At 43.6% G+C, this 16,609-nt stretch overlaps 1 protein-coding gene across 1 annotated transcript in view; it reads right to left on the reverse strand.

The window, feature by feature from the left end:
- Positions 1–16,609, reverse strand: part of PROC (protein C, inactivator of coagulation factors Va and VIIIa) — a 191,671-nt gene that overhangs the window by 68,989 nt on the left and 106,073 nt on the right. Inside the window, exons 3-4 of the mRNA XM_069213759.1 lie at positions 11,604–11,764; positions 2,329–2,353 (exon numbers count right to left, since the gene is read on the reverse strand). Coding sequence (XP_069069860.1) covers positions 2,329–2,353; positions 11,604–11,764 — 186 coding nt within the window. The remainder of the gene's footprint in view (positions 1–2,328; positions 2,354–11,603; positions 11,765–16,609) is intronic.

The raw sequence follows: 16,609 nt of genomic DNA on the forward strand, positions 1-16,609 counted from the left end.
GATTCTGGGTAACAGAACCTGGTCAGAGCCCCACAAGTCACCCCATCTTGGATTCCCCTAGGTCTCTAGTTTTCAAAAATGCACAGGTTTGGTAGGTTTCCCTAGGTGCCGGCTGAGCTAGAGGCCAAAATCTACAGGTAGGCACTTTGCAAAAAACACCTCTGTTTTCTATCAAAAAATTTGATGTGTCCACGTTGTGTTTTGGGGCATTTCCTGTTGCGGGCGCTAGGCCTACCCACACAAGTGAGGTATCATTTTTATTGGGAGACTTGGGGGAACATAGAATAGCAAAACAAGTGTTATTGCCCCTTGTCTTTCTCTAAATTTTTCCTTCCAAATATAAGAGAGTGTGTAAAAAAGACGTCTATTTGAGAAATGCCCTGTAATTCACATGCTAGTATGGTCACCCCTGAATTCAGAGATGTGCAAAAAACCACTGCTCCTCAACACCTTATCTTGTGCCCATTTTGGAAATACGAAGGTTTTCTTGATAGCTATTTTTCACTCTTTATATTTCAGCAAATGAATTGCTGTATACCCGGTATAGAATGAAAACGCACTGAAGGGTGCAGCTCATTTGTTGGCTCTGGGTACCTAGGGTTCTTGATGAACCTACAAGCCCTATATATCCCTGCAACCAGAAGAGTCCAGCAGACGTAACGGTATATTGCTTTCAAAAATCTGACATTGCAGGAAAAAGTTACAGAGTAAAACGAAGAGAAGAGCTGCTGTTTTTTTCACCTCAATTTCAATATTTTTCTTTTTCAGTTGTTATTTTCTGTAGGAAACCCTTGTAGGATCTACACAAATTACCCCTTGCTGAATTCAGAATTCTGTCTACTTGTCAGAAATGTTTAGGTTTCTGGGATCCAGCATTGGTTTCACGCCCATTTCTGTCACTGACTGGAAAGTGGCTGAAAGCACAAAAAATCATAAAAATGGGGTATGTCTCAGTAAAATGCCAAATTTGTGTTGAAAAATTGGGTTTTCTGATTCAAGTCTGCCTGTTCCTGAAAGCTGGGAAGCTGGTAATTTTAGCACCACAAACCCTTTGTTGATGCCATTTTCAGGGAAAAAACCACAAGCCTTCTTCTGCAGCCACTTTTTCCTATTTTTTTTTTTTTTAAACGAAATTTTGACAATATTTTGGCTAATTTCTTGGCCTCCTTCAGGGGAACCCACAAAGTCTGGGTACTTCTAGAATCCCTAGGATGTTGGAAAAAAAGGACGCAAATTTGGCTTGGCTAGCTTATGTGGACAAAAAGTTATGAGCGCCTAAGCGCGAACTGCCCCAAATAGACAAAAAAAGGCCTGGCACAGGAGGGGGAAAAGGCCTGGCAGCGAAGGGGTTAAGCATCTGGTTAACTCCTGGACTTTGTGCTCTTTATAACTAAAAAGTGTAGATTTACATGTTTCAACCCCATGTGTCCAGATGGATGAGCCTAATTTACAAGTGTAAAGTTACTACTTGTAATTTTTCACAGCTAGATATTCCTATGGTTAAGTATAGGAAAAGGTTAAAAAGTTTATTAAACTTTTTAACAAAATTGGTAAAATATTTTATGATTAATGTAAATTAGTTTTATATATTTATTTTGAATGTAGAATAAATGCTACAGTACTCTCTGTAGTCCTTCCTTAATCCTCCTTACACCTCCCAAAACACCTCCAATTTAGTAGTAAGTATACCCCATTTCCAGCCACTCCCCCGCCCATCCCAAATTTACTATTAGAGCCTGGGTGTATAGAGGTTTCCACACAGAAATTATAGGAGACGTTGAAGCGGAAACCTTTGTTTGTAGGTTTGTGAACAGCATTTTGTAGTACTGTTGTAGTATTATTAAACACTCTGCAAAATAAATGCAGTTTGTGAATAAGCCCCTAGATGTATTCATTTGTTTCAGCGTGATGGGGCCCACGTGTTCTTCTGAGGAGAGGTATTTGAATGGCAAGGAAGTTTCTTTTTTTAATAAAAGAGGATGTGTTAAGGTAAGGCATCATTTGTCCAAGGTGCAGGCAAGCAGGATGGGCAAAGGACAATAACACAAGCCACAGTGCCACAGAATTAATGTATTCTTTCTGGCTCTATCCCGGCTTCAATAAAATCTGTACTAACACCCAGTTTTGAGCTCACGTGTTTACTGATTGCACTTAAGATGATCCATTGAGCTTCAGCCCTCATATTTAGTAGCCACACAACCTGCACATAACCCTAGGGGAAGAAGCAGGGCGTATTGGTTACTGGATTGGTATTCTCAGTTAAATAGGGACAAAGACTGTGATAGAGGTTTACAAAATCAAAGTAGAGACTATAAATAAATGACTTACCAAAATACTTAGACCAGAAGCTGAGCTGTGAAGACAAAATTTGACATGTCACATCTTACTGTGGGCAAAATTAAGAAGCCGCAACATGATGAAGTAGCATTTAATAATGCTTCAATTAAAGTACTATAAGGTACAATCTGCTGTTAATAATAACAATATGTTTATATAGCACCATTCGCTGTTTGAAAGTATTTTAAATAGTGGGTCACTGTTACTCAATTTAATAGTTCTCAATTTACCTAAAGCAGAAAGACGGTATTCTGAATTAGACTTGCCAGGATATAAATTCTTGATGGTCAGATCACTGCAGATGTCAGTAAATAGAGTTTAACTCATCGAGCCATCTTTGTACCATTGTACAGTTAAGTCTGATGTGGTACGAAATGAAGTGGTGTCAGCCAGAAATGTAACATTGTATGATATAATTTCGTAATATTCATTGCATGACATAATGCAAGAAGGAAAAAATATACACAGGCTGGGGTTCGACCTGTTGCAGGGTTGCGCCTCACTCACCAACATGCAAAGATACTTTACAAAACAGGACTTGTTTCTTGCCCATTGTCCGACCTTTGGCGTGATAGTACAAACTCAAGAGCTAGTCTTCCTAGAGGCAACTAGAGCATGATATGGCTCCGAAATGAACGGCCAATATTTTTAGATTAGTAATGTTTAGCACATCCGCGGGGCCTTGTGACATTTGCCGTTAGACTGCCCCTTGGCATAAATCTCGATCACAGCTTACTGAAGACATAATTTGTTGAGAGCATGGGTTTAACTGAAACAACACGTCCTACAGATATGTACAATCTAGTGAAACTGAAGGGATGGAAGGAAATAATCAATAAACTGTGATATTTTTAAAGAAATATGTGTCATGATTGGGCTTAGACTGGGGTAACTGCTTGACTTCTGCTCTTACAGGAAAGATACTTAGATCCGCTTATGGGAGGAGAATGGTTCTAAAGCACAAGGCAATGAAATATATCCCACCTCTGAGCTGCATCTGCCACTAGATGAAAACTGTGTGCAAAACTGGTTTATGAGACATAAATTAGATTAGCCATACAAGCGGTTTGGCTCCTAAAGTGTGTAAGGGACATGCCCCGCGCCTGAACAGGTCTATGGAAAATGTAAATATGATTTTGGACCAAACTGTTAGTAAGGCAAAAGTCTGTGAGGCACACGCCCTATGCTCAAACAGATCTATAAGAGACGTAAACGACCCATGGGACCAAACCGTTAGTTAGACCAAAAAGGGTAAAGACCTGCTTACACTAATACAAGATGCTAGAAGCTTTGATGCTGCATTTGATGTAATTATCACATTCATCCCATAGCCACATCCTTTTTGAAAAGCATAATCTCTACAAATGATTTTGCTTTGCTTTATTTCATTCTTTACTTTCAGACGGCCCCGTGGAGCTCATCAGATAGTTGTATTTTTGAAATTGAAATATTACAATAACAGTTTGAACAGAGCAACCTCAAAAGGCATTTGCAGTAATTACAGTGGACTCAAAATCAAGTAGCTAGAAAATGCTTCAACCTGTTACACGTTACCACATCTTTTGTTTGGCTTTCTAATGATGTGCAGGCTTCCTGGTTGAACGGATGGTTGAAAGTAATCATGTCCTACATAAAGCCTTGTAAATTACAGCTCAAGGTTTCACCCCTACACCGCTGCAAGTAATCTTGGATTGAGCATTTTCTTTTCCTAGATAAATGTAGATTCAACAAACATGGAGGCAAATCCTTCCAGAGTTTCGCCTGGCATGGATAAGAATCAGCTGTTAAACAATTACCTGAACTGTGCGTCTCACCTGTAGTGTTGCACCACTGACGTAACTGGTCGCGGGGCACTACCACTATGGCTGAATGTTTACAGAGGGGAGATGGCTAAATTCCCCTCTGTTCAAGTATGTAATGGGCTGGGCCATCGCCCACGTGGGACAGGTTATATAATAAAAAGGAGCTAGTGGGCGGGGAGAGAGTCGCAATTGAGAAAGCCATACCGCTGGTGCCTAATGCAAACCTTACCTCGAGTGCGACTGGTTATTTCCCCGCGCAGGGCCAGTGTGTGTCATTTAGGTGCAGCAACACTACATTTTGGCGACGAGCGTCGCACCCAGACGTGTGCTACACACGCCGTGGCGGCTGCGGTTCCCCCGCGGTGCTCATGCCACGTGCATCATTGGAACCAAGAAGGTCTGACCGCCGGGGTTGTGTCAAGACGCTGTTTTCATCCGGCTGCGCTGAGCAGAGGACTGTGTACGCGTGCTCATGCTCACTGGATGCAAGGCCCCACCTCTTCCTGGCCACCTTCCGTGTGAAAGCCAGTTTAACACACTCTGCTCCTGGAAGAAACAGGAGTGTCCAGCGAGTGCACCAATCCCCAGCAGCAGTTTAGTCTACAACCTGCCAGGCAGTCGTTGTCCAGGTACTGTGCAAAATAAGAGAAAAGTAACTCACTAGACATTATGAAACAAGCATTGGCTAATGCAACATAGTGCCCCCCCCCCAAAAAAAAAACAAGAGGAGGAAATTCAGATAGTGACAAGTAGAAGAAGAGCAACAGTAAAGGCAGTCTCTACCGCAAATAGACATTCACCCGGAAAGCAAAGCACAACAAGATACGAATAGCACATATACTGCAAGACTTCAGTAGGTGTTTCTCCATCTCACACACTGACACAGCCACATAGTCCACCACCCACTCAGATCCAGCATGTCTGCCATCCCTCCAGTCGAGCCTTTTATAGTTGAGTGAGCCCCGTCCGCACAAGCTCAGAAGTGGAAGGACTGGGTCAACAGAGTACTATTGTTTTTTGAGGCCACCAAAGTCAAAGACGCTCAAAAGAGAGCCATGCTCCTACACCTCGGGGGGAAAGACATCTACAAAATATCTAAGAACGTCACGGAGGCCACCTCCAAGATGCATTTGACCCTGACAGCAGCCCTAAGCATGCATTTTGAGCCCATGGCAAACACAGACTACGAACGTTTGGTATTCAGGCAAGCCAGACAACAAGCAGAAGAGTCGATTGACTCGTTCCACATGAGGCTTAAAGACCTCGCCAGCATTTGTAGGTTCACCAAATGAGACTTAAGAAATCCAAGGCCAAGTGATTCAGGGGTGTGCGTCTGCCAAACTGCGAGAGAGAATCCTTGAAGAATTGGGGAGGTCCCTGCCTGACATCCTCACAATGGGACATACCAAAGAGTTATCGAAAGCCAGAGCCTCACATATGGAGGCCGTATTCCAGAGACCTATTAAAGAAGAACCCGTCAATGCAGTGACACAGTATCCCATAAGAAGTAAACCCCGAAGCAATCGACCACCCCGCGGCCTTGTGGGTACTGTGGCGGGCCAGCCCACCGACCGAGTGATTGCCCTGCCCGTGGAAAGAAATGTGCAGGCTGTGGGAAGCTCAATCACTTTGTGAAGGTGTGCAGATCAAGCAAACCACTACTAGGGAGGGCCTCTGTCAATGCCACCACAAGCAAGTCTTAAAAGGGTAGTGATATGGATGACAACGATGACACGGAAGAACATGTTATTCACTCTGTGTTCACGATAGGCAATGCTGCTCACTCGTCAAAAAGACTGCTACGGCGTCAGGTCAAAGTTGGCACGCACACGACGCTTGCGGTTGTTGACACAGGTGCCTCCAAAAATATCCTGGCAGCAGACGTGTACCATCAGATGAGTCCTGCGCCGGCTCTGGAGACAACAAAGGTGAAGGTATATGCATATGGCCAGAGTACACCACTTGCCCTCAAAGGAAAATTCGAAACATCCATAGCTTATGGATCGCAATCAGTCAACACCATAGTATACATGGCTGAAGAAGGGCATGGGATGCTGTTAGGGTGCCAAACAGCAGAAGATTTGGGCGTTGTCACGTTTGCTTTTGGTATACATCAAGAGTCAGTGATGGAACTACTTCATCAGTTCCGTGACGTGTTTGAGGGTATCGGCTGTTTGCGTCACAGAGAGGTAAAACTACATATTGATGAGATGATACAACCAGTGGCGCTTCAACACCGACGCATTGTATTCCATCTCAGGACACAGGTAGAAAGACACTTGGACAAACTTGAAACAGCTGGCATCACAGAAAGAGTTTCCGGACCCACACCGTGGGTGTCTCCAATTATCGTAGCGCGGAAACCCAAACAACCCGGAGAAGTGCGCATCTGTGTGGATATGCGCCTTCCTAATGTCGCTATCGAGCACAAGAGACATTTGAACCTTACAATACATGATTTGATTGGTGAACTAAGTGGATCCTGTTGGTTTTCAAAGCTGGATTTGCGCTCAGGGTACCACCAGTTGGTTCTGGCAAAAGAGTCCCGCTACATTACTACATTTTCAACACATGTAGGGTTGAGGCGTTACAAAAGACTGAACTTTGGTATCTCTAGCGCAGCCGAAGTGTTTCAAAATGTCATCCACAAACTTCTAGTAGATCTGCCTGGCACTATCAAAATCAGCGTTGACATCCTAATTCATGCAGCGACTATCCAGGAACATAATGCCAGGCTCAAGAGTGTGCTAAACCAAATCAAGGAGTCAGGTCTAACTCTTGACCGCAGGAAGTGTGAATTTCTCACCAGTCGAATCCAGTTTTTTGGGTATGTATTCTCAGCAGATGGAGTAGCCCCAAATCTGTAGAAGGGAAAAGACATTAAGAACGCACCTCCATCTACCAGTGTGACAGAAATCCAAAGTTTTCTAGGAATGGTTAACTACTGTGACCATTTCATTAAGGACCTTTCCACGTTAACACAGCCACTCAGAAACCTGACGAATTCTTCGGAACCTTGGGTGTGGGGACCAACCCAACAAACAGCTTTTGAAGCTGCCAAAGATGCACTGTCTAATGGCACCATACTCCAATACTTTGATCCTTGCAAAGACATGAACATTGCAGTTGACGCCGGCCCCCAAGGCCTTGGGGCAGTGCTGCTCCAGAAACAAGAAAATAATGACTGGTCACCAGTGGCGTTTGCGAGTCGGTCGTTGACAGACACCGAGCAATGGTATTTGCAAATTGAGAAGGAGGCTATAGCAGTGCACTGGGGCTGCATACATTTTCACCTTTACTTGTATGGCCAGCCGTTCCTTGTCACGACCGACCACAAGCCTTTAATTCCCCGTTACAGCAACAAAACCGCCACCGTGGATAGAGAAGTGGATGCTGCAACTACAGGACTACAGGTGCCATCTGGAATATCAGCCGGGGTCGGACAACCCAGTAGACTACTTTTTTCGTCATCCCCAAGCTGCCACAGAGAAGGAAATCACCGAAGCCTGTGAAACTGAGGAATATGTGAGGTATGTGTCTGAAAGGTCTAGACCATTACCCTTCTCCACTGAAATGATAGTTCAGGTCACCACACACGACGACTGTCTTCAGAAAGCTTTGCAAGCTATTCGTTCCAACCAGTGGCACTCAGTACATAAGCAACTGTCCTCACTCAACCCTGCCTCTAAACGAATAATAGAGAGCCTACATCATGTTTACGATGAGCTGTCAGTCGATCTGGATGGGTGTTTGCTGCAAGGCTGCAGACTAGTCATTCCCTCTTCACTCTCTGATCAGGTAGTGAAGTTGGCACACAATGGACACCAGGGCATTGTGAAAACTAAAAGTCGTTTGCGGACGAAGGTGTGGTTTCCCCCAATAGATGAGAAAGTTGAGAACTTAGGGGGTTATTCTAACTTTGGAGGAGGTGTTAATCCGTCCCAAAAGTGACGGAAAAGTGACGGATTTACCACCAGCCGTATTACGAGTCCATTATATCCTATGGAACTCGTAATACGGCTGGTGGTATATCCGTCACTTTACCGTCACTTTTGGGACGGATTAACACTCCTCCAAAGTTAGAATAACCCCTTAGTCTGGTCATGTGAGTGGTTTCAAGCCTCTGGTGAACCTAGCAGGCCTGTTCCTGTGGAGACGGAGCCAGGGCCCCGACAGCCACGGGTTTCCGCCAGCCTCGACTTTGGGAGCTTACAAAATGGCCAATACACAATGGTGAAGATCGACGATTTCTCCAAGTACTGGAGGTAGAGGTCATCTTATCTCTCACCGCTGAAGTTAGGATTCTCCTAATTGAAAAGATCATGGCCACTCATGTTCTTAGCTCTGAGATAAAGACAGACATTGGCCCTGCATTTCAGAGTAAAGAAATTGCCTCCTACTTTAGGGCCACTGGCATTCGACATCGGCTGATCACACCGCAATGGCCCCAAGCGAACGGGGAGGTCGAGAGATTCAAGCAGACTTTAAAAAAGGTAATCCGGATTGCTGCTGCTAGTGGGCAGTCAAGTGAATACACTATATACTCTTTTCTACGGAACTACAAACTCCTCACTCTACGACTGGTCAGGCTCCTGGGCATATCTCGCTAGGGAGAGCTGTTGTAGATTCTATTCCTCATCACCGGTAGTGGATGCCTGGATTTATTGATGACGTTCAGGTCCATCAGAGACGGACTAGTGTAAACCAGAAGGTCAGCTGCCGGCGCCTTGCAAGGTCCTCGGACACTGTATTATTGAAGGAACATTCTTCTGGGAGTAAGTTCCGTTTGCCATTTGACAAGAACCCGTGGACTGTTGTTCGTCGACATGGATCTATAGTGATAGCCCGGCAGGGCGATTCCATGGTCACAAGGAACATTTTGTTGTTCAAGAAGTTTCATTCCCCAGCGTCACCCGTGGGAGGTGAGATTAACCAACCGGTGTCTAAAGGTGATCAAGTGTCTCTAGCTGATTCAGACAATCGTGTCTCAATTTCTCAACCAGGACCTGTTCAAAACCCCGAACTAGTTGCGACAGAGCTGACGCCTGCTGGTGTTCTGGAGAATAGCACTGGTGGTAATGTGTCCCCTGGTGCTAACAGGTCCAATCGTACCCAATACTGTTTACGTAGCAACCCTGCTCCTTCTCAGCGATTGCGTGATCATTTGTTATAAGCTGGTGTCAGACTTAGTTTCTGCTTTTCAGTTGTTGTGAACTATTTCTTTTTGGGAGGAATGTAGTGTCACACCAGTGACGTAACTGGTCGCGTGGCACTACCACTATGGTTGAATGTTTACAGAGGGGAGATGGCTAAATTCCCCTCTGTTCAAATGTGTAGTGGGCTGGGCCATCGCCCATGGGGGTCAGGTTATAAAGTAAACAAATTCCAGCGGGCAGGGAGTAAGTCGCAATGGAGAAAGCGATACCCCTGTTGCTAAAGCAAACCTTACCTCGAGTCCGACTGGTTAATTCCCCACGCAGCGCCAGTGCATGTCATTTAGGTGCAGCAACACTACATCACCCACTTGGAAAATCAACAGATAGCCTAAGGTGTGGGCTTTAATTGTGCTTTAAAGCAGCCACAAGGCGACGCAAGAGCACATAGCAATATAAATACAACGCTGTGTTGTAATACTTTGTAGTACATCTGGTCTAGGTGCCATGATCCTCCTAGATTTAGCAGAAAACATTTCACAAGAAGAGCTTAGAATAAAGGCTATTTCTCGTGAAGCAGCTTCTTTTGAAGCCATTATTATTTTTTTTTTTTTACAAATGCGTAAGTAAGGAGCGCCCAAGAGAGCAACGGCTGTGGGCCGAGACACAATATGGACCCAATTCAGACCTGAAACCCCTAAAATGAGGAGGAGCTGTTGGAGTAGTGCCTGGTTTAGCAAAAGGAAGTTGAAAACTGACATGATCTTGAATTAGGCCAAGGGGGCAGCTTGTCAAGCCATCATTGTTAGAGGTAAATTACTTTAAACTTCCGGATTAATAATCATTTTGGGAATTCCTAAATAAGACGTTCAAAGTACTAGCGTAAAAACCACCCATTTTTGTGTTAGTCGAGTAGGATTTAGTATTCTCCAGGCGGGTTTATGCTGGGACAAGGAGTATCCCTTCAGCTAATTATTAAATACAAAACATCCTTATAAACGTCAGGATCTTGAAAGAATAACCAAATGTAATTCCTTTGAGTTGAGGTAGCCAGAAGGTATGTCATTCAAATGTGACTTTGGGTTTGCCTCAATCCCCTTAAACAACATAAGAATGTTTGATAGTGTTGCCTTGTTCACCCCAGCAAAACAATACGGTGGAACCACTGCAACATTTGTAATTATGTTATGAGTTCAGGACACTTTTTGTGAAAGCAATTCAGAATGTCTAAAATCTATGGTGGGAGGAAGGACTAGAACTCCAAATCCTTTTGCCTCAACCCAGGTCTCCTCCACTCTAATACCAGGTGTTCCTGTAAACAAGGTGACTGCGAGAAAGGAAAAAGAAAAAAGAAAAAGCATCTATAAATGTCTAAAGCAAGGCAACCTGAAAACTTGCTTACGTGCTTCTGTAATGTTCCTCGTTTAGCTTAATATCGTATGCTGGTGCATTTATGTCTGAGGATGGGCTGTGGAAAGATACTACAGAAGTTGGAGCAGTGCAGATTGGAAAAAGAAGGCAATGCTGTGATGAGTGAAATTGGATGTGGTGTTAGCCAGGTTTATAAATGATAAGTGAGGTGATGTACCAGGTACTTGATTAAATTGTTTTAACTATCTCCATTTCTCACAACTAGTACATGAGCCATGAGCCAACCAGTTTGGCCAACTGAAGACATCAAAGGACTTTAGCTGTATCCGCCCAAATACTTTCTGAAATCACTAGTGTTCTCACGCAACACCCTTCTGTCAAGGAAAAGCTGGATCAACAACAGTTGGCTGGTATGATCCCTCAAAAGTCTCCAGATGTCCCTTTTAAACCCTCAATCGATGCAAGGATTCTTGAGAAGGCCATCAGCTGCATGGTGTGCTCTTCATGAACAAAATAAATAAATAAAACAAATACTTATTTCATCTTTGTAAGATGCATCTTAGGAATTAGAATCATAGTGTGAAACTAGAAAGTGATTTTGAAATCATCAATGATGAAAAATTGTTTGATTCCAGAAAGATGGCAAACTTACCTGATTATAGGGTTAAGCTGCGCACTATTAAAATCAATTTGCAGAACTTTGCTTGCTCAGTCCCAAGGAAAAGCTAATAGTCAATAGTTACAAAGGAGAAAAAATGTTCACATTAGCTGAACAAACACTTGTGTGACCTGAAGAGTGAAGAGAATTGAGCCAGCATCTGATGCAAGACTAAAAACAATAGATTTAAAAGCCCTTCAAATCCAAACAGTCCAATCAAATCTAGTGAAATCTACAAACTGTTGCTGCACAGGGAAATTTGTTGTTGCTTTTAATCTTTACCGTGGCTTCCCGAGTTTCGAAAATTTCACTGGCCTCTTCTAAGTTACATTGCTCTTCCACACATTCTCGCTCGAGAGAACCTGCCATTAGCTCCTCCAGGAAAGAGTTCGCCCGCTTCCTAATCTTCAGAACCCGGTTTGCTTCTTGGCTGCTATAAAAGACTATAAAAAAGTAGAGCCAACATTATATAAGACAAAAGTGACCACCAAAATGCCTGCAACATCTACTTAATATGATATTGTCAACAACCCACTGTGCATGCCTTTTCCATGTAGAATAAACATTGTTTTGAAAATGTAGATGTATTTTTTATGACATTTATGTGAAAAATAATAAACTGCAAAATCCAAGTACTGTACATCAAAAGTAGGAAATACAAAATAACTTTTCCTCACTACATTCAAATCTTCCACTTTCATTTTCATTATTTGTCCTTCAGCCCCAAAACTATTACTTGTATAGTTTAGTGGATTATTTCCCATCTGAAACCTGTGATTGAGTAGCATCCACTTTATATTCCCTCCTTTTAAGGGTCAAGCATGCGAGTGCTCTAGCCCGTTGTAACCTCTAAGTGGGCTTTTAACCATGCCCACTCTTGCTATTCATTATTTGGTGTGCTTGTTTTAAACGTTTCGTTTTTATTGGTGCATTTTGTGAAATGTCCCTCCTTTGTTCGCTGAGTTCCCTCCCAGGCGATTTCATTAGGTGAACATTTTTGTTGGCCATCAAACTACATGAGACTTCTTCCTGTTACAGTATGTGATGGCCCCTCCTCTGGTTTCGGTTTGCCTTTCATCCCAGCCACGATCTTTTCTAGACATTCAAGACATTCAAGCAGGGAGCTAATAGCTTTTGTGCTCACGCTCATGACGGCTGTGGCGCTTTGAATTTACTTGTTATGGCAGCTGTTTTACTTTTCATTTTCAAATTATGGGGCAAGAAAAGTCCAGTTAGGAATTTAGAATGCTAATAGCTCTAACTCGAGCTAACGTGAGACTCATTGCATTTCAAATGCTTGTTTAGTCAAGCAGGATGATATTTATAGAACCCTTTTTTGTTTCTTGCTGTGAATGTCACCTTTTCCAGTACTGCTGTTGCATCGCCACATTTTGTGTGCCCTGGTATTTTAGGAAGTAATACTGCACACCATAAATACTGATACCCCAGGGTACAGTATTTCTTGGGTGTGGCATTACCTCCCTGTAATTTGCCTCGAGTGGAGGATATTGTAGGAATACCCCACGTTCTTATTCCTTATTAGCTGCAAAACTCAGAATCTTGAGGTATTTCTCAGCACAAATTCTTGATGGGTGTTATCAGGTAAAATTTGTGCAAGGAAAATGTTAGAAATGGGGTCTTTGATTGGCAAGCAGGTTGCCCCCTGTCCAAGCAAGGATCCTCACTCTTGTCAGGGCAAAGGAAAAACAAACCTGATTAATCCCCGCCCACCCCCTTTGGTAGCTTGGCACAAGAAGAAAGGCTTAACCCAGAAGCAATGTGTAAAGTATTTGTACCATCACAAACAGTAATACAGTGGAACACTACAAAATGGGCACCACACAGGTTTCGAAAAATAGTAAATATTTATATAAATAAACAAGATCAAATACGATAAAAATCCACAATACACAATAAAAAATGACTTTAGCAATTAAAAACACAAATATAGTGTCTAGAAGCACTAATGCTGCAAGTTGATGGAGTCATTTCCCACAATGCGACGCCACTGGCGCCATTTACGGAGTCACACGGACCCCCAGGTACAGTACTTTAGCAAAAGTAGGGAAAACAGGCTGGTGCATGGAGCCGGAGAGCGAGGAATCTCTGGATCCGAGGTGGCGTTGGTTCCAGAGCTGCGAGGCAAATGAGCGGAGGCGTCATGAAGAGGCGTCGGGTCCTTGCTGCAGAGCGGTGGAGGTGAGGCGTTGTCGGTTGCAAGGAGTCGGTGCCTTGGCACCTCCGGCGAAGTCGAAGTCCGGCGAAGTCACAATGCTGCGGGAGTGACCTCATGGGGTTGTGGTCACATCACAACGTCACAGGCGGTGTGACAGAGTCAGGTGTCACGAACGTCGGTGCTACAACACTCCGATCTTGCAAGTTCTTGGGATGTCAGTGGCTTTGGTGAGGCAGGCCTGCAATGTCGATGGGGTTGTCACGATTCTGTGAGGTCCACGGCTTCAGGTGCAGGCATCGTCATTGGTTGAGTGCAGCAGCACCCTTGGGGAAGTCGCACAGGCGTCATCCAGCATTGTTTCACAGGATTTTACCAGAAATTGAATTGACTCTCAGGGGCCAGGAACTGGAATTACACCCTCTGACAAGCTAGAGTTCACAGCATGCAGACTCAGAAACTGGTTGGTGCAGCCTTTGCAGTTCCTGAGGCTTCAATAAGAGGAGGTAAGCTCAGTCCAAGCCCTTGGAGATTATTCTCCAGCAGGAATTACAGTTGTTACAGCAACTGAAGAATAGCCCCAACAAAGCAAAGTCACGGTCAGGGGCAGCACGTCTCCTCAGTTCTTCAGCTCTTCTCCTTGGCAGAGGTTCCTCTTAAATCCAGAAGTGATCTTGAAGAAATCTAAAGTCTGGTGTCTTGGGTCCAATACTTATACCCCTTTCTGATTTGGAGTTTCCCAACTTCAAAGAAAAGTCTCTGTTGTTTACAGGATCCTGCCTTGTCCAGGCCAGGCCCCAGACACACAGCAGGCAATTGGAGACTGTATTGTGTGAGGGAAGGCACAGCCCATTCTGGTGTGAGGGACCACTCCTCCCTCAACTCTAGCCCAGGTGGCTCATCAGGATATTCAGGCTACACCCCAGCTGCCTTTGTGTCACTGTCTAGAGGAGATCCACAAACAGCCCAACTGCCAGTCTGACCCAGACAAGGAATCCACAAACAGGCAGAGTCACAGAATGATTAAAGCAAGACAATGCCTACTTTCTAAAAGTAACATTTTCAAACTAACAATCTAAAAACCAACTTCACTAAACAATGTATTTTTAAATTGTGAGTTCAGAGACTCCAAACTCCAAATCTCTATTTGCTCTCAAAGAGAAACTCCACTTTAAGAATATTTAAAGGCAGCCTCCATGTTAACCTATGAGAAAAATAGGCCTGGCAACAGTGAAAACTGAATTTGGCAGTATTTCACTGTTAGGACATGTAAAACACATCAGCCCATGTCCCACCTTTAACATAGACTGCACCCTGCCCATGGGGCTATCTAGGGCCTATCCTAAGGGTGCCTTACAAGTATAAAAAAGAAAGGTTTGGGCCTGGCAAACGGGTACATATGCCAGGTCGAATTGGAAGTTAAAAACTGCCCACATAGACACTGCAGTGGCAAGTCTGAGAGATGTGTACAGTGTAACTCATGTGCGTGCCACAATCAGTGCTGCAGGCCCATGAGTAGCATTTGATTTCCAGGCCCTATGCACTTATAGTGCACTTTATTAAGGACTTACTAGTAAATTAAATGTGCCAATCATGGAAAAACAATTACACATGTGTATTCCACATAGGAAGCACTTGCACTTTACCACTGGTCAGCAGTGGTAAAGTGCCAAGAGTAACAAAAACAGCAAAAATAGAGTCCAATACACAGCAACAACCTGGGAAGTAGAGGCAAAAAGTTACAGGTGACCACGCCAAGAATGCCAGGTCTAACAGAAAGTATGTAACAACTGCGCTCTAGTTGTCACCCTGACCGAGGAGTTAACATGATTGCCACAGCTCATGATAAAAGGGTTTTAGTAATTTTGTTAAGCCATTCCTTCAGCTCTGTTGTCTGCAGTGGCTTGTGGGGTATTAATGGACTACTGAAAAAGGGATTAATGCGTATCTGAAATGGAATGAATGTAATGTTGTATTGTCCTCAATTTTTATGAAAAGTTATTGGAAACTCGAATGGAGGAGGCAAGTCACCATCAAAGAATATAGGATGACTCAATAACTCCAACAACAGGGAGCTAGAGAGCCTTAATCAACCACTCCTCCGATGAAGGCCAAGAGGGCATTCCCATCAGCAAGTGAACTTTGTGAAGGTTTTCATTTTATTAATTCATCCAGGTAGAGGTGTTTACATGGTATACATTTGACTGAGGTCATTATATTCAAACGCAGAATGTTAGTTTGTATGATTTGGCAGACACTCTCTGCGTATAAGTGTTCCCCACACCAAGGGCCTGTGTCCTCTCTGTTATGGTTGGACATGCTTCTGAATGTCTATCAGTTTTTCTGTTTCTTACTTTTATCACTATTGTACTGGTTGGCAACCAGTTGGTTAGAAACATTCAGCACCACTTAACTACTTGTTTTTCAATCTCATTCATTGTTCACACTGTTTGTGTGCGGTACAGTGTACACAATATTACAGGTGGTGGTCATATGACTCAGAATGACTCCACCTCCAAAACTAAGAGGTAGCAAAGGATCTTGAAAATTAGGAGCAAAGTCACAAAACTAAACATGGTACAGCATTATCTGACAAGCTCTGAGTTTATCTTCATGCTTCTCTTCCACGGCTCGTGACACTTGGTTGCATAGAAGGGACAGAGGCATGGCAGGTTTGAATTTGGGAGGGGTGCCGACGATGATGTGGTGTCACTTCTACAACCCTGTTACCCAGACAACCTATCCAGGATGTGAAAATGTAGTTGAGGTGGGCAGTCACATTGCTGAATTGCCAGTCTCTATCGTTACCATGATCAAATTAAGGATTTTCACTCTGAACAAGCAGGGTCTTAGTTCCCCTATGAAGAGAAATTCATTGCTTAAATGCTTACATATAAAAGAAATACCATTGCTCCAGGAAACCTATTTATTTAAGGGTAACACTGCAAGGATGCGCTTGCACTGGTATTCTCTCTCGATCCATGCATCCGCACCAATCAAAACCAAAAGTGTGGGCACATTGGTCAGGAGGGAGGTCACACTGAAATAGAAGGACAATATAGAAACACAGAAGGCAAAGTAGTTAGTGTCAGAGGCATAAAGGAAACAAATAACT

The sequence above is a fragment of the Pleurodeles waltl genome, chromosome 11 (assembly GCF_031143425.1).
Source record: "Pleurodeles waltl isolate 20211129_DDA chromosome 11, aPleWal1.hap1.20221129, whole genome shotgun sequence".
Classification (NCBI taxonomy): domain Eukaryota; kingdom Metazoa; phylum Chordata; class Amphibia; order Caudata; family Salamandridae; genus Pleurodeles; species Pleurodeles waltl.